General features: G+C 44.0%; 1 protein-coding gene across 2 annotated transcripts; it reads left to right on the plus strand.

The window, feature by feature from the left end:
* The first annotated feature begins 58 nt into the window (after positions 1-58).
* Positions 59-11,674, plus strand: LOC147494270 (endoribonuclease Dicer homolog 2-like). Of its 2 annotated transcripts, XM_086566938.1 has the most exons (6): positions 59-194; positions 7,771-8,039; positions 8,141-8,559; positions 9,067-9,170; positions 9,592-10,138; positions 11,270-11,674. In XM_086566938.1, exons 2-5 carry the CDS (start codon positions 7,872-7,874, stop codon positions 9,624-9,626), a joined length of 726 nt encoding a protein of 241 aa, XP_086423064.1. In that variant the 5' UTR covers positions 59-194; positions 7,771-7,871; the 3' UTR covers positions 9,627-10,138; positions 11,270-11,674. The 2 variants fall into 2 exon arrangements, with proteins under 2 accessions (XP_086423064.1, XP_086423065.1); XM_086566939.1 differs by having other exon boundaries at positions 7,771-9,170; positions 9,592-9,788; positions 9,929-10,138.
* Positions 11,675-18,560: the final 6,886 nt, after the last annotated feature.

Below are 18,560 nucleotides of genomic sequence, written 5' to 3' on the forward strand. Positions count from 1 at the left end.
TTTTTACTTATGGTGCCTGCTCAACTCTCACCACAAATAGAGCCCAAAACAGAGTCCATGCTGGTTCAACAGTTACCTGGTTAATGTCTTCGGGTGGAAAGTTGGAAACATTCATGCCCAATTCCTGTAACAGGACCATGCTGCCCAAAAACTTCTGTTGAGGTTGGAAGACGATACTAATGCAAATGATTTAGGTAACTGTATTGTTTCATTATTTTCTGCTAATGGCTCTCATGTTATAATTTTAGTTATCACTCTCAAGGTTTAAGGCTTTTTCTTGAATATATGTCTTTTGTTCGAAAAGGTTCTTATCCATTGTCGAGGGTAAAATTTTTCAATGGCTCTCTATCCCTTTTAAAATAGTGTTAAAAGTCGATAAAGTAGAAGTTAAAAGTCGATAAAAGTATCTAAAATTTTAAAAGTATTCTAAAGTTACGATAAAGTGAAAATTAAAGTCAGCATAAATTTCGACTTTAAATTTTTTTTTATCGACTTTAGCCTAAAATTTAAATGAAATTTTAATTTAACTTTATCGACTTTAGCTCTTTACTTTATCGACTTTAAACACTACTTTTAAAGGGATAGAGAGCCATCGACTTCAAAAGAAAATTCTAGTATCTTTGGGATGGTATCTAGTTGAATATATTTGGTGTGGGACAAATAAAGTGCATTGTCGTTGGGCTGACATGTCCTAGAGTAAATTTGAATCTCTTAGAAGTTGGAACGTAATCCTTGATGACTCTCCTATCATATTGCCTGTGTTGAAATATTTATTTTTGCCAATTTTTAGAATGTCGTGGCCTCAGATTGTACTTTTCTAAATTACCGAGAAGATTGAATAGTGAACCTTTTTGACCAATCCTTTTGGACGTAATATTATTTTTCTAATTTTCTTGCTTGCGATTTTTTCTGTGTTTCTTTACTTTAGATGTTTTTGTGTGTACCATACATTATATTTCGAGTCCAAAGTGTACTCAAACTATGGACCGGATATGGGCCCAGTGGCGGACCAGTCTAGTGGCTGTCCAAATAAACACTTTAAATCATTCGGTCTTCTAATCCATCAAAGTTCAGAACAGGTCCAGGGCCCATCCGAGTGACCAAGATCCATGGATCCAATTCGTTCGGATGATTCTGATCCAATAATCCGATCCGCGGAAGCAAAAGATCCTAGGGCAATCCGATAAGATCTTGCACAAGGATAGAATGAAATCTTGGGGAATGATCCTATATTAGATAGGATCATACTAGGATTCGTGAAGGAAGGCAATCTCCGAGAATCCCTTTCTTGGCCGCTAAGGCAGGGGACTACGTCACATTTCCAGTCCAAAGTATACTCGGACTATGAACCGGGTGTAAGACCAGCGGCGGACCAGTTTGGGGGCAAACACTTTGGATAATCCGGTCCTCTAATCCGTTAGAGTTCACAACGGGTTTAGGGCCCATCCGGGTGGCCCAAGTTCGTGGACCCAATTTGTCCGGATCATTCTGATCTAGTCACCCGATAAGATCCTAATGCAATCCGATAAGATCTTGCACAAGGATAGAATGGAATCTTAGAGAATGATCCTATTTTAGATAGAGTCATGATAGGATTCATGAAAGAATGCAATCTTCAAGAATCACTTTCTTGGCCGCCAAGGCAGGAGATTGCTATATATACGGAGGCTTCTGCATCCTCTAGAACTACGTTTTGAAGAGACTTGATCCCGGATTCCTCACCGGTACGTAGGGCAACGAGCGTTAGTGCGATCTCTTCCTCAAAAATCCCAATCCCCCATCTCTTTCGAGCCTTCGGAAGCACCATCACATCGGGAGTGTCGGGTTAACGTTTTGCCCCGACATTCTTTGGCGCCGTCTGTGGGGACCAACCCACAAACACGTGGTCTTCCGAGCGTGATATCCTCGACCTTATTTTTTCGGTCGTCCTTGTTACCATGGTTGAACAAACTGCGATGAATGATGTAGAAGTTGCCAATCGGCATGTCGCGACTCGACAGAACCTGGAGAATGTTTTAGGCACCACTGCAGAGGTGGGGCAATCGAGCCGTCGTAGATCCTTTTCTCAAAGCGGAGGAAACGGATGGTCTGAAGCTGTTCCACACACTCTGGAGCCACTAGGGACTCGGGGATCTAATTCCCGTGTCCCTCGCTGCAACACTGTGCGGAGCACAAGAGCTACCAGAATACACATCGGGGAGGGTCCTACTGAGAAACTCAGGGGTGGCATTGACTTCCACAACTTAAACAAAGCTTGCCCAGTGCATCCATACCCATTATCTCGCATATCAGATCTAGTCAAGGCAACCTCGGGATTCGAGCGTCTGTCGTTCATGGACGCTTCCTCTGGTTATAACCAGATACCTTTACAGCGATGAATGTCGACATCTTGACTCGTGACGAAGCCATGGTGGAGGAGCTCAATGATAAGCCCTGTAGACTCTCATCACTTACCAGGACTCTATGGAGCACAGTTATGACAAGAAGTTGCGTACAAGATTGCAAACCAAGCAATTGGGTCTTATGCATGTACAAGATAGATATGTCACTTACATTAGTTATGATTAGTTCCACCAATAAAGTTCACATACATTGGACTTTGCTTCCATTTCTTATCAATAAATTTCATTTCCATTTACGTTACTTTACTTTGTGGGGAACATACCAAAGTATCATACCAGGCCAATTTGGTTCCAACTTCCAGTATGGTCGATTGGATGTTCAGAATCATACCAAAGAAAATTCAGTATCTTAGACTATATTATTATGTCACCACTTTCACATACTCATTACATAATAAGTTTTATTCGATCATTCATGCCACTTACTTATTTTTCTTCTTCATGCCTACCACACCATACAGTTCGAAGTGTTTCGTCCATAAGTTTTCTAACGTGTCAAAGCCTACTTGGGGGCATATTTTTGATAAAATATAGTTCATATTTGCTGACAGATTCCTTGATGTCTCTACTAGCCGGTGACAATTTCCTCCAGCGTGCAACAATTTCTATTCTTACACTTACTAAACCCAGGTGGCGAAGGCCATCTTGCACTTTAGTTTCGGCTTGCGTGGTGGCCTACACCTGGTATCATCGTTCGACAACGCAAAACCCAAGAATGATAATGTATCATTTTTGGTCTGGGTGCGATTGCTTAGGTTACACCAAGCGTCTACCCTTGGTGGCGCAATCTAAGCTACACTCAGATTAATCAAACTAATAAGGCACTTCTAGTTGTCCTTTGGTCTCCACAATGATCATCTACTGGAGAATCTTTGCAATGTAACTACGCTTGTTCGTCAAGTGACATAGTTGCATTGATATAGTCGCGACAACGGTAGACCACCGTTTAATCTTTTATAAGGAGGGTTATACATTCAACATATCCAACTTATTGCCTGAGTTTTTCTTTCTGCCAAGTTAAAACAAACTACTTCATGCAAACATTCATGAACACCTAATCTAAACTATGATAGGAACAGTTCATGCACCGCTATTCACGATATCGATAACTTCTTTTCGGTAAGCTCTCCGGCGTCTCGCCGCGGCACTTTCTCTGGCTAAGCGAGCATTCTACTCCTGATGGCTCTCATAGCGTCGTGTGGCTAACACCCGTATCTGCAGTCCATATAAATATTAACGTGTTAATTTGCTCTTTACTAATAAAGTTATAAGCTCAAGTGTTGTTGTTTACCTTGTCTAAATCCCATTGTAACGTGTCAATCGCTTCCATAATATCTTCCGATGGCAGCACCGGTGACGACTCTCGGGGAGCGTGATCAGGATTTGGACATTGCCTATTGGCAGATCGGCGGCCACGAGATCCAGATGACGTGGAATTAAGTACTTCCATTCCTGTATCAGATACATTAGGGGTTCGCTCTCTATGTGACGCCGAACGCCCATCCGATCCACGCGACCTATCTGCTACAAAGGTCGGTATCATACTACTGATAGGCACTATATCTAAAGGTACTCTTAAAGGCCTACCACTCCTAACACGGAACCCAGAATCACTGGAATTAGTTGCAGTTGACCCAACAGCCGGAATAATATGGGGTGGTGTTTCTCCCAACTGCACACCCTTCCCTCGATCATTTCTGGGGGCATCTGGTTCCTCCTCATCCCTTGAACTACTGACAATAAGATTTCTCCTTCGCGATGGACCCGGCACTGTTCCTAGCAAGCAGAATTATAGTCAGTTTTTCTTTCCGTGTCGCAAAGTAAGTTGTTCCACAAAAATGCAATGCTCGCGCACACATGAGTTAGCTGTGGCAAAGTTATTTCCACGCGGCGTTCCAACGTTATTCTCCGAGTTCAAATGGCCACTAGATGCAACCCTGGCACTCACACTTTCGGTGTGCTCCCATGAGTAAACCGGTGGCACATATGATATGTGTCGGGTAGCCAGTCTCCGGCGAGGCCTTCCATGCATCTTTGGCGTTGCCTCCCTTGCCACATTTGGTATTCGAGCGCCACGAGGAGGGTTCCTACTAAAGGTTGCGCTTCCTGGTGCTCTCGGCACCCCACCAACACCATGACCGGTACCTACCGGTATTGGCATTACATCACGTATCCACCAGACCACCTCGTCTGGATATGACAAGTCATACGCCATTGGCGGTAGGCTACATAGTACGTTCAGATTACTCCACATTTCCTCAGTCAATTCCCCTTCGGGCACACGAATCTCATCTACACCTGATCCGGAATGATAAATTCGATTAGTTGTCAAACTTGAATTATTAATTCGACATCATTTAAAGGATCAATTTACCTTTAAATGTACACGGGATGACTTCTTCGTATTCCGGCCGCCTCCAGTTACCGAGTATGTAACACGATGTGTCCCATCCTTTATGGCTACGAAGAAATCTAGTAAACTCGAACCCCCCACCCTGCGAGGTCATGCGAAGGCAAATACGGCCTCTGGAGGGAATAGGTTCCGGAACTAAGAGGTAGTAGATAGACTCCCAGTTCAGATGCAAGTTGTACGCTTGGCAAATCGCTTCCAGCCGAGAGATGATCATGTAAAATGTTACGTACATTTGACCTGGTGAAGCCTCCCACATGGATAACAAGTAGACCAATAGCTCATTTAATGGAAACCGGAGACCGAAGAGAGGTTGATTATAACTCACAATAACTTCACCTGGTCTCACTGCATCCGTTAACGACGTTTCCCTCATCTGCGGTTTTCGAATCCCAATGTAATCCGGAATGTTGAATTTCGTTCGGACATCTTCAGCTGTTAATTTCGTCACCGTCCGATCCATTATCAAGTTATCTCCTGGCACCCATCGTTGAATTGGTGGCTCATGCGTCGTCCTGCATTCATGAGGCCACTTCAGTACACAAGCTATAATGCATCTGGACGTATAATGCGTGTTCAGTACTATAATTGGAGATGGAGATAATGAATATGGAAATGGAATACATGTTACACTTACTGTCACAGGAAATATTCATGCGGGGTTCGTCGGCATTATATTCAACGCCTAATGGGGCTTCTGACTCATCAGTCATTAACTTTAGTTTGGAAGGCATAGTCTCTACCAGGCTATTAGACCGAATGGCTGGCCTTTCTCACACGGGATGACCCAAATGGGTCTTCACATTCGTCCACTTTTCTTACAGATGATTGCCACGCTTATATATCATTCTGATGTGGGTTATGAGGTCTTCACCCAACAACTTATACTCATTATTCATGGCCCACAAGAAAAAAAAAAAATAAGCCCAACCAACCCACTACCCTATACCACCGGCGACCGGCACCGGCGCAGCGATTCAGTCATTTCGCCACCGGGTCAGCAGTTGCCCATCCGGTCCAGCCATATTCCAGCCGGGTCAGGCGTTATTCCCACCGGTTCCAGCGTTTTTACCACCGGTTCTAGCGTTTTTCAGCCAGTTTTGGCATTTTTACAACCAGTTCAGCAGTTTTGCCACCGGTTCCGGCATTTTTCAGCAGTTTTCCAGCTTGCCCAGGCGTTTTTCACCTGGTTCAGGACGGTTTCAGCCGGTTTGGGTTCTTTCAGCCGGGTCACGTGTTTTACCGCTTGTCCAGGCGTTTTTCTTGCTGATTCTGGCTTTTCCTGACCGGTTCAGTAGTATACAACCTGGTTCCGACGGTATACAGGCCGATTCAGGCCTACTTTTATATGGATCTGGCGAATTTTATCTCTTTTCGCCCCGGGTCCGACTGTTTTCTTGCCGGGTCACTAGTTTTCAGGCCGGGTCAATATGTTTTCTTGCCGGGTCAGCAGTTTGCTAGCCGGGTCAGTTCTTTTTCCACTCATTTGGTTTATTTTTAGGCCAAGTTAGCATCTCCCATAACCATATCACTAATTTGGTCACTCAATTTACTCATTCAACTGTTCAAGCTATGGGTTTTATATGATTCTTTGAATCTCATAAGCTAGACATACACAGTTTTACCTATTTCACATCTAGTGACAACTACATAAGTGAATTCAGTGAAAATTTAAAGCACACTTACATGGTAAAGCTTAGCTCTTCAATAATTTCCATTTATACCCTTCCCTTTTCCCACTTTTGTTTCTTTCGATTCTCTCATATTTTTTCGTCCATCTCTATGACATACTTCTTGTTTTTTCAATTACACGTTCCACTTTCCTTATTATATCATTTTGGTTTTTTCCATCATTTTTCTTCTTCAACATACCACCTTCATCTTCGTTTGCTCCTCTGTTGAAGAAGGGGCAATGTGTGTACCATACATTATATTTCCAGTCCAAAGTGTACTCAAACCATGGACCGGATATGGGCCCACACCACGACCGACCCGATTTGGTCGCCAAAATAAACACTTTTGGATCATTCGGTCTTCTAATCCATCAAAGTTCAGAACAGGTCCAGGGCCCATCCGAGTGACCCAGATCCATGGATCCAATCCATTCAGATGATTCTGATCCAATAATCCGATCCGCGGAAGCAAAAGATTCTAAGGCAATCCGATAAGATCTTGCACAAGGATAGAATGAAATCTTGTGGAATGATCCTATATTAGATAGGATCATACTAGATAGGATCATACTAGGATTCGTGAAGGAAGGCAATCTCCGAGAATCCCTTTCTTGGCCGCCAAGGCAGGGGACTACGTCATATTTCCGGTCCAAAGTATACTCGGACTATGAACCGGGTGTAAGACCAGCGACAGACCAGTTTGGGGGCAAACACTTTGGATAATCCGGTCCTCTAATCCGTTAGAGTTCACAACGGGTTTAGGGCCCATCCGGGTAGCCCAAGTTCGTGGACCCAATTCGTCCGGATCATTCTGATCTAGTCACCCGATAAGATCCTAATGCAATCCGATAAGATCTTGCACAAGGATAGAATGGAATCTTAGAGAATGATCCTATTTTAGATAGAGTCATGATAGGATTCATGAAAGAATGTAATCTTCGAGAATCACTTTCTTGGCCGCCAAGGCAGGAGATTGCTATATATACGGAGGCTTCTGCATCCTCCAGAACTACATTTTGAAGAGACTTGATCCCGGATTCCTCACTGGGTACGTAGGCAACCAGAACGTTGGTGCAGTCTCTCTTCCTCAAAAATCCCAATCCCCCATCTCTTTCGAGCCTTCAGAAGCACCATCACATCGGGAGTGTCGGGTTAACGTTTTGCCCCGACAGTTTTCATTAAGTTATCTTGGGAAAAAGGTTTCATTCCATTCAGAATACTTCAAAGTTGCAAGTGTCTGATTTTATACTGTTTAACTTTTACGTTTCATTTGTTTATCATACAGAGGATATATCTTATGAGGAACAAGAAAGTTATTATCCACGAGAACTGGTTTTGAACTGGCCATCTCACATTGAGGAGATCTACCATTGCTATACAATCGAAATGCAGCAAAATTTTGACGATGATGTTTCCTTTGAAAATATTATACTTGCTGTAAAGAGTAATTTGGGAAATGATTTCACGCATATGGATTTTAAGTTATTTGCCAATAAGGGTTCAGTAGGGGTAAATGTAGTTTACGCTGGTACCATTCTTCTTAGTCCTGAACGGGTAAACTACTCTCGGACGCAATGCATGATGTGACTTAAGGTTATCACAATATCAACCACTTCAGATCATTATTTTGTTATTATAATCATATTTGCTTCCAGGTTTCTGTTGCTACAAAGTTCCAGGTTGCTCTTTTAAGGTCGCTTATTAACCAGAAATGGAATAGGTCCGCTGATGCATTGGACAAGCACCAGCAAAATGACACCGTTCCAAGGATCAGCTATTTACTACTACCATCTACTAATGCAGATGGGAAATCTCCAAATATACATTGGGATTGTATTAGTTCTTTATTTACATTGAACTGTCACAGGAGTCATTGCCCTGAAAAGAGTTGTTTGAATTATGTACACACCAAAGATAAGGAGATTTGTAGGGGCATGCTTATGAACTCATTAGTCGTCACACCTCATAATGGATACGTTTACTGCATCAGTGGATTCTTAGATGGGCTTGATGGAAATTCTGTTATGAAGTCGAAGGGAGAAGCTCATAGATATAAGGAATATTATAAATCTAAGTGAGTACTCAATAGTGTATGGAAATCGTTTGTAATTACTCTATGCCTACTGCACTTATTTGATATGTACCTGTGTGATACTGATGTTTGGAAAACTTATGCATGTGTGCCCCCTTTAGCACATGCCTTCAGGCAATCCACATAGAGATGATCGTTATGGTAGTGGGTCATCTTCTTACACAGTAAGCTTTTATCTCAAGAAGGTTGTCACTACAAGGTGTCACATTAATCTGGCTCCATGAACACACACACACACACGCACACACTATAAAACAGAGCCATGATTGTTTGTACGTGGTGGGTTGACGACTAAGATGGTAGAGGGTATGAATGGTCATATAGACCATGTTAGCAATCTGTCCGTCGCATAGTAATGATCATTATCCTTTGTTTTCCAATGTCACTTTGTTTGTGTTATAAACATCCTATATATAATCTGCTCTTTGTTGTGTATTTTAAAAGTAAAAGAGAAGGAAAACGAGATCCAACTTCTAGTATGAATGGCAGGCATGGTATCAAGCTGCGACATGAAGGACAAACTCTACTTAGAGGGAGGCATGTCTTTACAGTGCAAAATTGTCTTAGGAGGCTGAGTTATCCAAAAGAGAAAGGTAATATTAGTCATTTTGTTTGTTATATCACTACGTACTGATGTTGTGCATTACTGACTTAATTAAATTGTGATTGGTAAAACGTAATTTCAAGTAGGAAAATGGATGGTGATCCAACACTTTGCGAATTGAAGTCATTAGGATAGAAGAAATGCCAAGTAATAAAATGATAAGCTTGATTAACCATAAGTTCTAAGTTTTTCTACATTAAATCCTTGAAATTAGATGGCTAGTTTCCATCCAAGCTCATGGAATACTACAAATTGTGGAAGCTTAAACAAATGTATCGAAAATTCAGACTGAAACAACTACCTTTTTAAGGTTTCCTGTGCTTATATATATTACACATGAAACAACTGTTCTTACAGATTTACACTTATTATACTCTGTACTCCTTGCCTAATCCAGTGTCATTTTGCAGAATCCACCGCTGCTTACGTAGTATTGCCCTCGTAACTCTGCAAGATAATTATGACTTGCATTTCCCTTGGTACTCTGAAGTCTTACTCTTTGGTTCCATCAATCATGCATCGTATCGAGTCCATAGTTCTTGCTCTACATCTGAAAAAACTACAAACTGGTCATCTTATTAGCAATATTCAGATTCCAACCATGAAGGTACCCATGTTTTTCCTTCCTCGGAAATATTCTGTAGTGCTTGTTAGTGGAATGTAATACGGCAAACATGTGTCAGCATCTGGACTTATAACGAATTAAAACTTAACTTTTTGTTCGTGCCACTCATATGGTGATGATAGATTCTTGAAGCTATTACAACAAAGAAATGTCCGGAGGAATTTTCTCTGGAATCACTAGAGACACTTAAAGACTCTTTCCTAAAGTATGCTGTTGGTCAGCAGTTATTCAAAAGGAATAAAAATCATCATGAGGGTCTACTTAGGGGTCACAGAGAAAGAATGGTTTCTAACAGTGCTCTTTGCAAGCTTGGATGCAAACACAAATTACAGGTACTATGTTTCCCCATTTCCTCAACACTGTTATCTTACTCCTGTTGTTTTCCGTGATAGATAAAATGACTGTACCATTACAGAGTTCTGTGTAAGACAAAATTACTTGGTAACTGTTGTGAGAGATAATGTTTAACTGTACGTTTCAAAGTAGGGTGTATCTATTTTGTGTGTAATATGCAACTTATTGTTAGGGTTTGTATCAGACTTGTCCAACCCTGACTCATGTGCAACACATCTAGTCTTCTATTTTCTTAGTTTCCAGTTGTTCGTTCACTATTATCTTATAATATGTTCCAGCTTCCAATTGAATTACATATCATCTAATCTGAACTTTATGTCGAGTTGATAATTGTCCTTTTTGGGCTAGTGAAAAATGCAACGTTGTACTGGAGTTAAAATCTGACTCCGTCAACTATACCAGTACTGTGCAACGTAGTTACATAATACCTAATAGAAGATCCAATGGAGTTGTCTATTGTTTTATTAGTAGCTTGTATGTCGATGAGATAGTGATTATTATACTGCCTGTAGGGGAGCAATATCCCCATTAAGGAACATTGCATACGAAACGTAAGCGATCTCAATACAACGACCTCCAGGACCGATCTATGAAGCAGCTCTCTAAGAAACATTGCATACGCGACTTCAATGCATCGACCTCCAAGAACGACCTACGAATAGCTCCTTTCTGGTAGGTGGTACGAACGAAGATATCTCGGTACGAGCACATGGCTAAAGGCAGAACGCCTCGGGTAATGATCACCACCAAGGGTAATCATTACCAAAATCTTGATTGTATTTCCCATCACCGGGAAATAGGGGTAACCTCGCCAACACCCAATCAGCACACGACTTATAATATAACCAGCTCAACACTCATTCGCGATCTCCACCTTACACGTGTACCATAGACACACGTGCCTTCTAGATTGACATTTCCCTAAACCTATAAATACCACTTGATTGAACTACGTCGGGCCTGATTCCTCTCTCCCCAAAAGGAAAAGAAAAAAGAAAAACCAACAAGAGGATACGTAGGCAGTTCGCTCAGAAGCGAACTCGGTCCCAACAAGAAACCCAAAACACGCCTTTACACTGCCTGCGTAGTGACTCATTTGTCAATGTCAGGGTTTTGTTCGTTATGAGTGTTTTGATCCGAAGTGTTGGGTTGTTCCTGGTAACCTTGGACTTTCTGGGTTGGTTGAAGCTTCATTCAGCACTTCAGGACAGCTCTATGTCATGGGATCAAGGCGCATGAAGACTAAAGTAATTGCTGATGTTGTTGAAGGACTGATAGGTGCCTATCTCACCGCAGGAGGTGAACCGGCAGCGTAACATTTTCAAGTCTGGCTTGGTTTGAAAGTTGATTTTTCCGAAGAGATTTCCAATGGAATGCAGTTCGCAATGCAACCAGAGAGGCACATTAATGTCGTAGAACTTGAATCCTTGCTGGATTACGGATTTCGTGACCATTCTCTATTGCTTGAAGCTTTGACTCATGGTTCCTACCAACTCCCAGGGATCTCAAGATGCTATCAGGTTTTGTTTGTTTTGTTTTGTTTTGTTTTTTTTGAACATATTACATTGGTTGCTATCACCTATTTCTTAAGAAAAATGTACTGCTCAATTTTATTTGATTCACGCCATTAGACAATGCATGAGGCATGAGTTACCTCATGAAACTTAAATCTCTTTGATTATTGTGAAACCTTTGGTTTCCAAAGTTATAGCCTGGACAAAAAATTAAAATAGTTGGTCACATTCAAAGAGTGTGAATTATCACTAGTTTTAGAAAACCAAGCCAAGTCAAATCTATTTGCAACAGGTTCTTATTTTGTCCATTTTAAAATACACTCAAGTTAGAACCCAATTGTCTGTCACAGCTAAACTTATCAACTTCACTTAGTATGTTACCACTTACCAGCTTAAGATCGATTATGTTGTCTGTATTTTTCATGTCTACGTTACTATCTTAGAAATATGCAAATAGTGTGAGAAGAATCGCTGTTACATGAGTTTGGGAATAGAATTTTATTAAAGAAGCAGGAAATACAATCAGCACACGACTTATAATATAACCAGCTCAACACTCATTCGCGATCTCCACCTTACACGTGTACCATAGACACACGTGCCTTCTAGATTGACATTTCCCTAAACCTATAAATACCACTTGATTGAACTACGTCGGGCCTGATTCCTCTCTCCCAAAAGGAAAAGAAAAAGAAAACCAACAAGAGGATATCGTGGGGCGGTTAAACCGTAGCGAACTTCGGTCCCAACAAGAAACCCAAAACACGCCTTTACATTGGCGCCGTCTGTGCTTTCGATTACTTGAGAACCACCTTAAATCAGTGCATCCATCCCCAACTCTCAAGCCCACGAAGCATGGACAGCCTCGAAGCTCAAGTCCAAAGACCTTGCCCACCAAATTAGAATAACAAATGAGAGCATTTCCTTGCTCAGGGAGGAAAATGCTACTTTACGCGCTCAGGTGGATAGTTACCAGCAGCAACAAGTCGGTAACGGAGCAGAGAACGGCATCAACGACGTTAATCAACAGATTAACGAGTTATCACAAAGGATTGGTCAACGCCGTAAAGAAGGATTCGACACGATTGTGCACAAGATGCTTAAGACATATCGCGTCTCCGCTCAAATTAGAGGTCCTCAATAAACCCTCTCCACAAGACTTTATCCACCACGCTTTCCCATGTATGCGATGGCGACGCGTGCCACGGTCGACATGTGGCTCGCTACATTCGAGTTTGGCACTTTACACTCACCCGAAGTTGATCATCTCCACTGCAGATTATTTCCGGCCGGTCTCAAGGATGGCGCTCTTGATTGGTTCTTTTCAATCGAATCGATTCTATAAAACCTTCAACAGCGACTTCATCGATTTGTTACAAACCCCGATCGTCCACAACAAAGAAGAAGAAGGCGCATCTTGATTCTTTGTTTCAATTATCATTCAAGGAAGATCGAAACTATTCGTGAGTTCCTAGGGCGGTTCAAGGCCGAATCATTTGCATGGAAAGCGGCTTGAAAGAATCTTTCGCCACACCGGCCTTTTCCAATGCTTGCCGAAAGGCGTAACACCCGACCTCTCCGTGTCGTTGATGAAGGAACGCCAGAGACAATCGTCCGAGCTCTACGCCGGGTGGACAAAATACATCAAGTTGCGGAAAACTTTGAAACTCCACGGCTTAGACGAGAACCAGGAGGTGGCAGCAGTTTGAGATCGTACTCCATGGGCCAAGAAGTGCTCTAGGTCGCTTGCACCAAAAGCCAGTACCCGATCAGACAACAGCAGAGAGTTCGCTATCTGACACGCTCCCCGAGTTACATTCTGGGTAAGATTAAGCGAGCCCCATTCTTCCTACCCGTGAGGCAACCAAGATCGATCGACGACAAGCCATTTTGCGCATTTCACAATGCAAAATGCCATGAAACTGATGCATGCTGGGGGCTTAAACATTATCTCCAGGATCTAGTGGAAGCCGGCCATATAAAACAGTACACTAGCATTCCTGATGGCGACTTCATCCACAAACCGATGGCTCGCCCGAAGCGTAGTCGATCTCCACCTCGCCGTCACTCCCAAGAGTTTCAAGCTCGTCCTCGCAGCAGAGGACGTCCACGAGATCGTTCGCGCCACGAGCGAAGGCAGCACTCATCCGATCGTGACAATGATCGAACTATTCACGTGATTACTTTCCCGGACGATTCCGTAACCTCATCCAGAGAGAAAAGACGTCGTGTCGGCGCTCTTCAGGAAGTCTATCATTTCACTTCACAGGCAGCTCCCCGCGTGGTTCAGGTCGCAGCGCAGGCGATATCACTTTCACGGAGGCCGACTTAAGCAAAGTCTGCCTTCCTCATAATGATGCATTGGTAGTCCATGTCAAAATTAGCGACTGGACAGTCAAGCGCGTCCTGATCGACCCCGGCAGTTCCTGTGACATCTTGTTCTACCACACCATGCAAGAGATGAATCTTCCCAAGTCCGTCCTCGTAGACCCGATCGCCCCCCTTTATGGGTTCAATGGTTCCAGGGCCGATCCCATTGGTGATATTATACTTCCAGTGTCGGTGGGATCTAAAGAGGATAAGATCACCTGCAATACACGGTTCTGCGTTCTAGACAGCAAGTCGCCATACAATGCCATACTCGGACGACGTTGGATCCATCAGATGCAGGCGGTATCGTCAACTTTGCATCAAGTTCTCCGTTTCCCAGGACCTCGAGGAATGATGGAACTTAGAAGCAATCACCTTGAAGCGTACCATTGTAACCAGATCATGTCAACAAGTGAGATCGCCTGCGTGAACCGACCCCGCCACACATGAACCCACCGTTACCAATAATGGCACATGACTTAGTTGCCGAAGTCCAACCCGAACCGCCAAGAAGAACGCTGGGGGCTCTAGCAAGCAGATTTTCTCTCCAATCTGGATACCGCGACTCGCTCCCGAAGTCCCATTTCCACCAAGAAAGATCTCGGCAAGATTGATCCACCGGCCGATTAACCGTCGGTTAAAGTATCGAGGTCGTCTCATTTCGTGTTAGGCGCCACGATGACAGCGGCCGAGGAGCCACACCATCAATGTGCATGCAGCCAGGTCCCACTTCCCAGGTCGTGGGTACCCCTGTCAGCGTTGCCGCACAGGTCGCTCCACCCTCAGCGACCAGTCATGTCGTCCCACAAAGTGTTCAGACCTCCCCCGATAGCGAATCGCCAAGCAGCGCTTCGCCATCAGTCGCAAAACCTCCAGCGGCACAAAGAGAAAAAGTGAACCTAGGCACCGAAGACGACCCCAAGTTTGTATATGTAGGGGCTAACCTCGACCCCACAATCAGGACCCACCTTGTAAATTTCTTATCTATGAATAAAGATATTTTTGCTTGGTCGTATATCGATGTGCCCGGAATAGATCCCGCAGTCGCATGCCATAAATTAAATGTTAATCCCAATGCTAGACCAGTCCGACAACGACCCCGCCGCCTATCCCTGCATTTTCAAAAAGCCATCAACGACGAGGTCGACAAACTCAAGCAAGTCGGTTTTATCAGAAAAGTAGACTATCTGGAGTAGATCGCTAACATCGTGGCAATACCCAAAAAGAACGGAACAGTTTGCCTATGCGTTGATTTTACGAATGTAAATCAGGCCACTCCAAAAGACAATTTTCCCCTACCTCGCATCGACCGACTTGTCGACCAGACCTGTGGTCATGAGCTTCTCTCCTTCATGGGCCAGCGTCACGCCAGGGGGTACAACCAAATCCCACTCGCAGAGGAGGATCAAGAGAAGACCTCTTTCATTACAGAGCAAGGGATCTATTGCTACAACGTTCTCCCATTCGGCCTGAAAAACGCCGGAGCAACGTATCAACGCCTGGTCACTGACATGTTCCAAGACATGTTAGGCGACACCATGGAGGTCTACATCGACGATATGGTCGTCAAAAGCAAAAAACGGTGATCACCTCGCCCACCTTTGAACAAAGCGTTCTCTAGATTACGCCCGTCACGGGCATGAAGCTAAATCCAGAGAAATGCCTTTTGGAGCGCCCCCGCAAGTTTTAAAGGTATCAAGTGTCTCCGGCGAGGGATCGGGTTTAATCCGACCAGATCCGAGCGTTCTTAGACATGCCCGATCCATGCACGAAGAAACAAATACAGAAATTGTCAGGCATGGTCGCTGCACTCAACTGGTTCATATCAAGGGCATCCGATAAGTGTAGACCGTTCCTGCAACTCCTTAAAAAAGGCGAGCAGTTCTCATGGAGCGATCAGTGCCATCAAGCATTCGCCACTCTCAAAGAGTACCTCACCACGCCCCCCGTCTTAGCCAAACCCGTAGATGGAGAGCCTCTGGGCTCTATCTGGCAATATCCGATTTTGCCATCAGCTCAGTTCTCTTCAAAGAGGAAAACAATTCAGAAAAACCGATCTACTTCACAAGCAAGACGCGGCATGACAAATGAAAAAAATTACTCCTTCCGGAAAGAGCCGTACTTGCTTTGTTGTATTCGGCACGGAAGTTCAGGCCTTACTTTCAGGCGCATCAAATCAAAGTTCTTACCGACCTCCCATTGAAGAAAATCCTCCACAAAGAAAACAAGACTACTCGAATGGCGGTTTGGGCGAAAGAACTTCGGCGAACACCACACGGAGTTAAGTACCATGGATTTCTCGAAAAGGACGGTGTCGTCCGATTTTCTAGTGGATTTCCCGTTGATGACCCCAATTGGGAACAAGAAACCGACCTCCCGTTCGAAAGAGCACATCAAGTCCACTGGTCTCTCTTTGTAGATGGTTCTAGCTATCCCGGCGGCGCATGGCATAGGGGTTGTTTTAGTTTCACCCGATGGAACGGTGATGGAGAAGTCGGTTCGCGATCGACCGCGAACTTCCAATAACGAGGCGAGTCACGAGGCGATCGGGGACTTCAGATGGCTACTTTTTCGGCTGTCAAAAAGAGCTCCAAGTCTTTAGTGACTCACGGTACGGTTTGTTAGCGCCAGTTGCAAAAGAGTACACTACCCATGAAGCTAATCTTTCAAAATATCTTCGGTCGTTCATCAATTATTGCCTTCTTTTAAGCGGTACACATACATCATTTCTTTAGCGTGGCGAAACCGTCATCGCGGACGGTTTAGCTTACCTAGCAACCCAGACCCCGAGCTGCACCCCAAGACAACTACTCATAGAAGTAGTCGATCGACCTGCGTACCAAGTCGAGCACACCTTGACAATAAGCGACCTATTCCCTCTCTCCGCCAGTCAGTTGAGTCAAACATGGATGCAGCCTATCATCGACTATATCCTGCACGGCGCGCTCCCTGAGGAGCATACCAAGGCTAAGCAGATCCCCTATCAAGCATGACGTTATTGTTTGCTCCATAACAAATTGTTCAGGAAATCCGCTGGTGGCCCACACTTGCGGTGCCTCACTCCAGAGCAGGGTCAGTTAGTTTTCGCAGAAATCCACGAAGGAGAATGTGGAAATCACGCCGTGGTCGCTCTTTTAGCCATAAGGCCATTTCGCAAGGATATTTTTGGCCCGTGTATGCGGTCGATGCTAAAGCATACGTCCTCAAATGTGTCAAGTGTCGAACATTTGGCCACAATATCATCAACCTGCTTTCGCTGGCCCGACGATTATAGCAAGCCCATGGCCATTCCACATGTGGGGCATGGACATCATAGGACCATTCATCCCACAGAAAAGTACGGGCTTCCGCTTTGTCTTAGCTGCAACCGACTACTTCACCAAGTGGGTCGAGGCTATTCCTTTAGCACACGTCAAAAAGTCATATGTCAGAAACTTCATCTGGACTCACATCATCACCAAATTTGGTTTACCACATACATTAGTAATGGATAATGGGCCTCAGTTCAAAGGCAGAACGGTTAAAGAGTTTCTAGCCAAGTGGAAGATCGTTCACGCATTTTCTACTCCACAAGATGCGCTCGAGTAAGTAATGGTCGCGTGAGGAAGCCCGATAACAAAGCAATCTTGGAAAACTTGAAGAAAAAGATTGAAAAGAATAAGAGCCAATGGCCAAATCAATTGGAGAATATTCTATGGGCTCACCGCACCACAGCTCGATCCAGTACCGGCGAATCACCATTCTCCTTATGTTGTGGCACAGAAGCCGTAATTCCCACCGAAATGATACCACTACGACTTCGATCGTAACTTGTCGAGTCAGGACACAACGACTCCGTGTTAGCACGAGAAGTCGACCTGTTGGAAGAAAAGCGGGACTTAGCTGCCATCAGAGTCGCATCTTATCAGCAAACTCTGAAGAACTCCTACAACAAGCGAGTTCATCTTAGGTCTTTTCAACCTGGCGACCTAGTGCTGAAAAAGACGCAAGACTATTCCAAGTTAGCACCCACATGGGAAGGCCCCTACATCGTGGAACGCGTCGTTGGCAATGGAGCATACTGGCTAAGAACCCAAGAGGGGCAGATGTTGCCTCGACCTTGGAATACCTATCTACTAAATTTTTTTTACCAGTAGCGCCATTCATGTTGTATATCCTTTTGTTCACATTAATGAAAACTAAGTTTCTTGTGTTAACTAATACAATATAATCTATTTACTGGTATTGACAAGTCAAACAGTTTACACAGCATAGATAATCAACACGTTTACTGGGTCCGCCATCCTCAGCCAGCAGCACGCTTGTCATGAACGAGAACGCTCTCCGCGAGCATGCAGCTCTCTGGAGCTTACAGGCTCTACAGCCTTTCCAAGTCTTGTTACGTCGATGACCTATATTTCTAGGATCGACCACACGAGAACGCTCTCCGCGAGCATACAGCTCTCTGGAGCTTACAGGCTCTACAGCCTTTCCAAGTCTTGTTACGTCGAGGACCTATATTTCTAGGATCGACCAC

This window comes from Coptis chinensis, chromosome 6, assembly GCF_015680905.1.
Source record: "Coptis chinensis isolate HL-2020 chromosome 6, ASM1568090v1, whole genome shotgun sequence".
NCBI classification, from domain to species: Eukaryota; Viridiplantae; Streptophyta; class Magnoliopsida; order Ranunculales; family Ranunculaceae; genus Coptis; species Coptis chinensis.